The 10,995-nt window shown below is 38.8% G+C and overlaps 1 protein-coding gene across 1 annotated transcript; it reads left to right on the forward strand.

Moving 5' to 3' along the window:
• The first annotated feature begins 15 nt into the window (after window positions 1–15).
• Window positions 16–1,305, forward strand: LOC124156076 (dnaJ homolog subfamily C member 30, mitochondrial). Its single transcript, XM_046530388.1, has 2 exons — window positions 16–96; window positions 269–1,305. Exon 2 carries the CDS (start codon window positions 410–412, stop codon window positions 1,052–1,054), a length of 645 nt encoding a protein of 214 aa, XP_046386344.1. The 5' UTR covers window positions 16–96; window positions 269–409; the 3' UTR covers window positions 1,055–1,305.
• Window positions 1,306–10,995: the final 9,690 nt, after the last annotated feature.

Here is a 10,995-nt window from a genome sequence, read left to right on the forward strand (position 1 = left end):
ATACGAGCGCTGTCGACGATGAACTACTGACAATTGAGTGACATAAACAATGAGACAACAACAAGCAGGAATGCGAACGCCGCTGTCTTACAGTTAGTAAGTACGATTTTTTATTTTAATCAAATACGGTAGAAATGGGGAGTATTTACATATTACAGGCCGTTAATAATCGGTTAAATTTCTGAAGCATGTTCCCACCATGCGTCATTCATCTTCATATGCCCACCAAAAGACATTCCAACAATCTTCGTCTTTGCTCATTTTTCAGGACCTAAGTGGCTTCAGAATGCGACGACCCTACTTTTTCTCCTGACCTCAAATCATTACGACGCTGTCATCCAGTAGTAATAATGACGAAATGAGATAATCATTTGGAGTAATCCCTTCTTGCCCAGTAATTTGTGCGATCATGTGGAAGCTGCATACTGTAAGGAGGTTGGAGACATCTTGCTTGCATGTGGCAAGATCTATATCTACTGCAGTGATATTGTGTAAGTCGCATTACGATGTGTTGGGATTAACGCCCAAAGCGACACACAGTGACATTAAAGCCGCGTACTACAAGCTCTCCATGGTATATCACCCTGATAAAAATAAGGGTGTTGACGCATCTGCAACTTTCAGGGATATAACTGCTGCTTATGAGGTCCTGGGGAATTACAAACTTAGGAAACTCTATGATAGAGGTCTTCTGCATACAGCTGGAGCTGATCAAGCTGCCCATGTTCATGAAAATCCGGAAGATAGGTTTTACCAATCAAGAGCATCTCGGCATACCGCTCCACCTCCTTCAGGGCAAACTCCGATATATGACTTCGATGAATGGGCTCGTCAACACTACGGCCGGTCTTTTGCCAAGAGAACAGCAGCGAAAGCCAGGTGGATGGAAAGTGAAAGATATAAAGTTGAAAAGGAAGGAGATATACAATCTGAAACCACTATGTACCTAATTTTAACCTCACTTGCATTAGTCATCTTGTTTACGTTTTCCGTTTCTGAGACCCACGATGTTGATCGCTCCAAAGATTTAGCATCCCCCCGTAGTGATACTTGATTGTTGAATATTACCTTGGCAAAACTGATAAGTTAGTATTTATTTTCTGTAAATAAGGGTTGTTAAGCTTGTTAGGATAGATTTGAAGAAGCACACTTAATTTCAATGCTCTGTACGTATGTAAATATGAAGCCTAAAGGTCTTGCAATATCGGGTTAAGTGTTGTTACAGGATATTTTTCCTATGTACTGAAGAAGCATCATATGTCCATTCACGTCTCTGGTTAATGAAAATAAATTATTTTGCTTAAATAATGCCTCTATTTTATCTAATATCATTTCTAAAGAAGTTTATGGCCATATTGTGATCAATATAAACTTGCAACTAATTTTGCCTGGCTGTTGAATAATGTGAAAAATTTAGGCATGTATACGACTCATGTAGCCCAATTTATGAAAGACATAATTATAAATGTAATAATATTCTATTGTGCCAAAATTTATCTAAAATCTTCCTCCATGACATCCAATGAACATTATGATAACATCTTGTGGGCTATAGTTTTTTCCCATTACATTGGCCGAAGTCGCATTGTGTGAAATATCAAGAAAACTCTTCGACATGAATGATGTCATCACCTAGTGGTGGAGATATTTGATTCCTAACCGCTACATACTATGGATACCTAAAGATCTATAATATGCCTATTATGATTTGATGTCTCTTCTCCCAAACCTGGGCCTTACCATCCTATTCAATGTGTTTCTGCACAAGCTGCCTCGCTACAACAGTCAAATAAGGAATATATAAACCATGCACCATCCAGTCATTTGTAAGTCTGCTAACAACTATACTCTCAAGCTTCAAATGTATGTGCTTCAAAACAAATGATGAATGGAAATTTAGAATATGTACAGATTTTTCCATGTCCTAAGAGCAAAATAGAGTTGATGAAGCTGATATAGGTATAAATGTAAAAATAATTTCTAATATTATTTAGGATATTCTTGGCCTCTCAGAATACCCAAGCTTTGAAAGAGCTTAAAATACCTACCCCTCTCCCTCGATTATTAACAACATATGCCCTACCTCTCCTGATACCATCAGTGAAGAACATTTTTCCTTCCCTTCAGTCTGCCCAATATCATTTGCACGTAATCTTCAATATCACCTTCTTCCCCCATACTCCACAGAAAAAAACGTTCTACTCCATCTCTCAAGCTTCCGCTAGCATCAGCTACATTCCGGCCAGCGAGAGTTGTCCAATGACAGCACAAAAAATCATCAAGATCCCCTGAGGATGATCAGCAAATCGCTGCTCGAAACGTCAGGAGAAATGGATGGAATCAACCAGTGGAAAACCCAAGAAATTTTTCTGCACGTGGGATTCTTCGTTTGAGTCCTCGCTCATAGTCCCTTTTGGCTCCTTTCGTCACGGAACCCTTTGGTTAACATACAATGTGGGCGTTTCCCTTTCTTACCTGGTGACCTTGCCCCCTACCCTTCTGGCTGTCATCTGAAAATTCTCGGCAGCCAGACTGTATACTGGACAATCTGGGTATGTTGCCCACTCTCTTCGTTATAGGGAGTTTTAAGGTGTCCCGTACATTATTATCAGATATCCATTGATGATAAATATTTAAAATTCAATTTTCAATGATTCCTCTTTAGCATGAAAAATACTAAATGGCAAGTGACAACATGTGAATTACTTCTCAGCATACCACTTGGTAACTCTATCATTCATTACTCTTCTTTGTGTCCTGAGAAAGAATACTTCAATTTTAACTTAATCGGTGCCATTAAAAGGCTTAAGGGTAACTCAGTTGCTAGGTTAATCATAACAAAATATCCATGAAGTAGTTGTAATCTTAGCACCAACTATGACAAATTTACAGTGTTGCAAATATAATACAAGTATACAAGCAGACATAGGCAAACTTAACCACATGACTCGAGGCAATAATCTAATGGTCAGTGCAGTGCACAACATTTTATTATAAGTTTGTCATTTCTGGCAGCAAAACTGATTAGATAGGGACAGTAAGAATCGGTAATTCTTGCCCCTCTTCTGGCCATACAAATCTGGTCTTCAAGAGTCATTTTGCCAGTAATGAGTTGTGCCAACTGCTTTCATCGATAAAACTGGCTGAGCACAACCTGTCTTAGATGTAGCATTGGTGATGGCTAGTGCAAGCCTCCCATCAGGTGGGTCATATGTTTGAATCCTGCTTATAACTTGAACAACCATGGCTTGCCCCCCCCCCCCCCCCCCCGTTTTGATTCTCGGTACGCCCTAGTTGAGGAGGGTGATAAGTGGTGCATCAAAAGTAACAGGCGTTTTATTTAGATTTTCTATATTTTATTGCACCATCACAAAGCTCCTCTATTACCAAACTTTTCTTTGGGTTAATTACATGGTGCCATGTGAAATAACTTATCAAAAGAAGGAATAATAAGGGGAAAAAAATAATAAATGATACAGCACTACAGAATGTGCTTGTTCTGCCGAGAGGCTGGACATAATTGTAACGAAAATCCACAAGAAACGACAAATGTCAATGCTATAACATTAATTAGGATAATGGAGGGCTTCATAAGTTAAATAAATTAAAATATTTTTCATACACTACATTTTATTATTGTTAAATTAAGATCAATAAACAACATACCTAAGATTGGCAACGTACAAGTTTTTGTAAAATTTTAAACAACCATCAGGCATTTTTTCGAAAATGATAGTATTCTTTAAGAAACCAAACAATCTACTTTGAACTTGTGTATTTCGTGACTGCCTTAGTGCCCTCACTAACTGCATGCTTAGCAAGTTCACCTGGCAAAAGGAGGCGAACTGCTGTCTGAACCTCTCTGCTCGTAATTGTCGATCGTTTGTTGTAATGTGACAGTCTGGAAGCTTCCGCAGCAATTCTTTCAAAAATATCATTCACAAAACTATTCATTATGCTCATAGCCTTGCTTGAAATTCCGGTGTCAGGATGGACTTGTTTCAAGACTTTATAAATATAAATAGCATAACTCTCCTTCCTCCTCCTCTTCTTTTTCTTGTCCCCTTTTGATATATTCTTCTGCGCCTTTCCCGCTTTCTTGGCTGTCACTGTACCTGTCTTGGGAGGCATGGTTCACGACGATTTGCTAACTCTGGAAAAGATTGTATACACGAATCATTTAGTCATAAAGTTTTTTAAATACACGACCACTAACAATAGTGATTCTTGCATAAAATGTGAAAGTAATCGCAAAGTATTTCTTCAAACGAATTCCGTTGTTCGCGAAAGCGCACTGAAGGAATACACAGTTTTTGTCATTCTGTCCAGAATGACAAAAATAAGACTTTCCAGAAATAAGACTGCACGACCGTTACTATAAAAATAACCAAAAAGTAAACTTCTTCCAGTAAGCACTATGAACGAGTAACAAGAGCGTCAGCGAATAAACAACAAATACAGAAAAATCACCACTCAAACAGCAAATCTGAAGACTGTCTAATCAATATTTTCACTGCCGGTGCACCGATAACCTTTCGATAATTATGTCATACTCAAGAGACAACACCCATACTGCAAGCACACAAAATTCAACAGATTACAAAACCTTGCATGTTATAATTTCCTACCGTTTGTAACCCAAGCACGAAGACAAATCGTACAAATTCTGCAAAGTATTCTCTTGATTGTTAAACAGGCGAGGTTGGTGAGGTTCAATGCATTATGGGTATTGAGTTGATACGTTGATACTGTGCATGAGAGTTTCATAGCCAAACGTAACAGAGACTATCTATTTCCCATCATATTGAACAAATTTCCTTTAACTCTCCATTTAAGTATTAAAAATTGTCCCATACATGCATTAGGATAACTCATGCCTCAATAACTGAGACAATCCCAGCGACATTAATTTTCTGTTTTATAGTTACGCGGTTCAGTATGTTCTCATACTTCGCCGCATGATGCGTGTGGGAGTTTTGAAGTTTCGGATTTTCGAACTCAGTAAAGATTCGTCATTCTGCTTCAGATACATTTCTTAAAGTATTAAAATAATGCTTTTAGATAATTATGGATAACTTAAATAAATAAAATGAAATAAATTCAAATTATATACTGCCTGTTTTGAATTTTAAATAATGAAAATTGTGTGCGGTTGCTGCAGAATAGCATTTACAGTTTTAAAATACCCACTGGTAGTATCGCAGGATAAATATATTTGCCAATAATCATAGCAGTAGAGGTTAATAGCAACCTTGACTATATTATTAAATGGGGTAAAACGGGAGTATTTCCTGAAAACATTGTTTCTGAAGCTGCAAGTTTTTGTTTCAAATCTGATCCTTTAATACGCCTCGTCTTCACCTTGGCCTATCGGTAGGTTATATAAAAATCCTTGAGCGATTAAAGTGGAACTCGTGAACAACTTCGTAAAGTCGGATTTCCAATTAATATTAATAATGGCAATTTTTATTGGCGTCAAATTCACCTTAATAGCAATTTGAAACAATTCTTGTTTTTTTTTTTCAGGAAAAAATTACCTTCGGAGAAGTCATACTAATCGACGGGTTAGAAGACCTTAAAAACGTTAGCAAAGGCTATGCAACTCTTCCAGATAGAGATATCCTCCTAGTATTTTAGTTGGAGCCATTGAGTTTTCAAGAAGGTACCCCATTAAATCTATCGTTATCTGTAAGAGAAAATAATAATCTGGCCGTAATGCTACAACTTCGTAAGTTAAGAGAAGAATTAGATTCTACGCCGTCAGTAATATCATCCATTTCTACTGATTAGGAAATGATCTACAGAAAGGTATTTAGGTTATGTTAACCCATGGTTGAATTAGATGTTCGATATATTTGCCTCAGGAAAAAAGTTGAACATCATCCTTCTACTCACTACAAACGGCGCCGAGCAAACATTTACCGAGAACTCGCAGTCGAAGTTTCTTAGAACGGAATGGTATATACCCGAATATCTTAAATCCTGTTTACACGATGCATAAACACACACGAGTTCATGTTTGATTGCATGAATGATTTTTGTGGACCGGAACGTATAACGTGTACAAATTTATGAATCAAATTAGAACAGATTCTATTTTCTGTTCATGCATTTGCACAAGTTGGGTTATTACACGGTCCATTTTGGCGTTCAGACATTTAGTCATTAATCTGTATGAGCTAATGTACCTGGTAAACAGGCCTTGACATGATATTTGACCTATTCAAAAGTAAAGGATGACGCAGCTTCATAGGTCTTTGCCAACCCGCTGCTCCACACACTACATGAATGATGGTTAAATTAATATACCCGTAATAGCAGTTTTGAAGGACTAAGTGGCCTAAAATGTTTAATACCATACCTAGTGTAAGCACTTCGAGATTTAAAATTTTAATAAGAACACGAGGACGAAGTTAACTGCCAGTATTTTATTTATCACTTAACCGACCAGGGTGTTATTTTCAAGGTGACACTGAAAATGACACGAAGTGCCGAAACCATGGTCGTTTAAGTGATAAATAAAATAGTGTGGATATTACCATTTGTGCTTTAATCATGGATATATCATTATTCCACAAAATTAAGCCGGAAACGATTTTATACGTTAACTGCCAGGTTATGTTTTCCAGCGCGATCTATATATTGAAAAAATAATCCGGAAAACGATCCTTATCGCCCATGGATATACAGAAATTGCATTATCTAAATGGCAAACACGCAATTACTTACCGGAAAATTTCCTTCCCTATCCTTGATGAATCACACTTGGAAGCTTCTGGGACTGCCGGCAAATACGACTCCTTCTCACGTTGTCTCAGTCAAACCTGTGCTCCCGCTCCAGTCACAGGTGAGATAACTAGTGAGAGGAACAACGGCACGCGTTTCATGGCCTCGACCAAAACATATCAAGGCTCGCTGGACAACGTTTTCACGAAAAATGTAATACCGTATATCTGGAGCGAGTATATATCTTCGCTGACCTTGCACTTGAAGCAGCGCCAAAGTCGAAGCTGGGATTGAAACGCGATTTCACTGAAGGTAGGAATATAACACCCGCCCCGACAAGAAACATGTGCGTACCCCGCGAGGGGCAGGAGGGGGTACAGAAGCACAAATCGCAAACGTCTTTAAGGAAAATAATACCTTTTCAAACAAATAATTTAAAAACTAATAAAGAGCTGTTACAGTTTCCTTAAAATGCTGATTTCATTCACCTTTTCCATGCTTAAATCTTACCTATAACTTGAATAATCATGGCCTGTCTCCCCCTAGTTGTGATCCTGGGTACGCCCTTGACAAGAAATGGGTGATTATTTCGTATGATATTAATGTGATCGTATTATTTAGCTGTAAAATACCAGTTATATGTTCATACTTAACGATTGTATTGCCATAATTCTCGGGTAAAAAGGTTTTATTAATAAAAAATAAATTTAAAATTCATGGGTCTTAAACATATAAATAACAGCATCGATAGAGAATATCGCGCCAGCCAAGCCTAGGAAATATATAGGGGTAATTAGTTACGAATATTTACCGTGAACTTTGAGTGACGTAAACAACAGAATTTTTTATTGCTATTCCACGGCAGGCGGAATTTTGAACCTCGCCATGTATGTACTTCTCGATACGCCTAAAAAATGCTTAAGGCTAACCGACCGTTAAGGAATGTCAGAATTATTCTCCGAACGTATTAATTAAAAATAATAATTTGAAGTATTTTTTTAGTCCATATGCATTATAATGTAAAGACGCATATGAATCGTTGGTTTTGGTGAGTGCAAAGCGCTAAGGTAGAGCCAAAAATTGGATTGTATTGCATACAGCAGATAAGTTTCTGGATTAATTAGGAAGATTTGGAATTAAGGTTTAACTATATTAAAGCCCCTCAGGATGATTGGCAATCGGAACAGCGATTCCACAAAGCGTTTCCTTTAGTCCACGGCATTGAAGCCGCACTTCGCGTGAAGTTAGCATAGATACATATTTTAGGGGTGGAAGATACAGCTTTTGCACCGTTTTACCTTGGAACTTTAGGTATTTCCAAGAACTCACTACGCTTGCAGGTATTCCCAGAATATAGAAGTTGCCTTATGGGCCTAGAGAGTGTTTTCGCGTTTTTTCACTGGTGACTCCCTCATCCCCTCCAACCCTAATGGTCACAATTCCCAAAATCTACAGCCTCCCAAGTAGTCTAATCTGGCACCGCCCGCTGAGTTTGACGGGATTTCTAATGGAACATCAGTGAACCACCTACCCACTACAAATTGCCCATCAGTGGCGTAACTATGGGGGGATGAGAGGATAGATCCCCCCAAAGCCTCAGAGAAATAATAAAAATATATTTAAAACTAACGATTATTTTTGACGTTTTATAACTGCATCTGTTTGAAGTTCAATTTTTAGTGCCAAAATGATGTAAAATGTATTTCCAGGCATGTTAATTTTCAACCATTTTCTCGGATCTCCCATTACCTGAGGGAGAGGGGGGGTCGCCCCCGGGGCCGTCCCATCCCCCCCTCAAAGCATATTACTAGTTACGTCACTGTTACCCATGATACTACAACCTGCGGCATAGCAAGGGGGCTGCAAGGATTAGGCCCAATTCCACCTCAAAGAAGGCTGATTGCTATTGCCACTTCGGAAGCATTTTAATCGGCTTTCAAAAATGTCCGCGACGAGATGTCAAGTGCAATGCGATCGACTTGTTATTCAATATTTTGTATTATAATGTTTGTAATAGGGTATTTTACTTCATCAAAGAAAACGAAAGGCATTGGTTGCGATTCGTTACCCACCATTAGTGTATTCATAATATACTAATTATTTGGCTTTAGAAATCCAATTTAGACGAATGGCAATGGTCAATTTTAACCTCATTTGAAAAAGGCCAGATTGGCGCCCATGCGATTCCGCTCCACGTGACGTCACAGGGACCTAGTTTCTATACGAGTAGATAGGAGTTTTACATCGTCTGAGATGAGACCAATGCATGCATGAGGCACAGAGCTCAGGGAAACATGTCTTAATAATCACCTATTAAAACTGCCTATGGTCGGAAAGTTTCCTTCGTTTGATAGGGGAATAATAATCCTTATTTAAGCCAACCTGCTAGCAGGGCACTTTGCTACCTGCTAGCAGCCTGCATCGCAGCGGCGCACATAACCTCGCCTCAAGGTCACCTCACACGGCGACATCGGGAACCAGAATGACGTCACGCGGGCTTTTCCCAGCATTCATAAGTCGCCGTCGCGTTTTCGCGCGCTTGAAAATTTTCACTTTTCATTTAATCGCGAAAAATAGATATCGTCGTTCAAAAATCTTAAAGCGTGAAAAGCGTATTCCAGGAGTAATAATCTTCCGATTTAGGTAATAAAAAATAATAGGAAACCACCCTATGCTGTTAGAAATAATAATAAAAATCAGAAAAATGCATTAAGTTTTACATAAGTTAGTAGGCTACACTACAAGTCATATAATCCATTTATGAGTTCTAACGCTGTCGTTATAATCTCCTATGGATCGTATAGTAGTTCCGTATCAGAGTCTTCTCCTTATTCGGCGTTAAATTCAATGGAATTACGATTTTCACACTTTATCATCAGAATAAGCCAAAAAGTATGGTGGAACACGTCATGTGATCTCGGATTTTGCCATTTCAAACATGGTTGCATGCTAAACAGAAGAAAATCGTTTTTGTGCCAAACTTGCTCGTACCGAAGACAGGTTTCTTCGGAAGTGCTAGCAAATTACGATGGGCAACATGAATGCGATACCCTGAGGAAGTGGGTCCCTTAAATTGTATGTACCCGCGACTTTACTGGGAGAACCTAGCTTCTGTTAACATTTTGTCCAAAATTCTAAAGTTAGGAGAATGATAATGAAAAATGATGGCAAAAACGACAAAATTAGATGCTTTATGATCTTTAATAATTACGTGAGGTGATTTTTGCGATTTTTGGACCACCCCTCGCCCTCAGTGAGATATTGTGAGATTTGGCTTGATCCCCCCCTTCCTCTAATCTCACGTGAGATTGTTCTATATGCGAATTTTCCTTGTAAATACGTCTATCATTCATTGCGTTGGATTTATAAAATAAACAATTTGCTTAATTATTTTTATTTAATATTAGTTAAGACTAGTATTTAATATCGTAGTCTATGATCACATTTTACACTATTTCTTGCGGAAAAAAATTACGTGATACTTGCCAGGACCCCTCCTCTCTCCCACGTGAGATTGTGTGAGAATCGGCTTGGCCCCCTCCCCCCCTAAACGCCTCACGTAGTTAACAGATGCCCCCTAAGTTATAGTCTTTTGATTTATGGAGCCGAAGCGTCTTCCTCGTGTGTTTGTGCTCATTTAAAAAGATAATAGGGTAGTTTCCTTCATCAAAGAAAACGAAAGTCGTTGATTGCGATTCGTTACCCACCATTACTGTATTCATAATTTACAAATTATTTCGTTTTAGAAATACCGGTTTAGACGAATGGCAATGGTCCATATTTATCCTCATTTGAAAAGGGCCAGATTGGCGCCCATGCGATGCCACTCCACGTGACGTCACAGGGACCTAGTTTCTATACGAGAAGATAGGAGTTATACATCGTCTGAGGTTACCAATGCATGCATGAGGCGCAGAGCTCAGGGAAACCTGTCTTAATAATCACTTATTAAAACTGGCTAAGGTCCGAAAGTTTTCTTCATTTGATAAGGTATTAAGGGTAGCTGAGTACCCTGCTGGCTGGTAGCCAAGGGCTACCAGCCAGCAGGGTACTCAGCTACCCGCTAGCAGCCTGCGTCGTATCAGCGCTCAACTCGCCTCAAGGTCACCTCACAGGGCGGCAGCGGGAACCAGAAATACGTCACACGGAGAGATTTCCCGGCATTCATTCTTACGCGTTGCGTTTTCGCGCGTTAGAAAATGTTCACTTTTCATTTAGGGTGCGATTCATAGACGACACTGAAATTGCTCACTTAACAAAGTCTCTCTT

Source organism: Ischnura elegans, chromosome 3, assembly GCF_921293095.1.
Source record: "Ischnura elegans chromosome 3, ioIscEleg1.1, whole genome shotgun sequence".
Taxonomy (NCBI): Eukaryota; Metazoa; Arthropoda; class Insecta; order Odonata; family Coenagrionidae; genus Ischnura; species Ischnura elegans.

Excerpts from the sequence above, each read along its gene's own strand:
- LOC124156076 (XM_046530388.1), top strand. The coding sequence starts at position 410 with ATGTGGAAGCTGCATACTGTAAGGAGGTTGGAGACATCTTGCTTGCAT.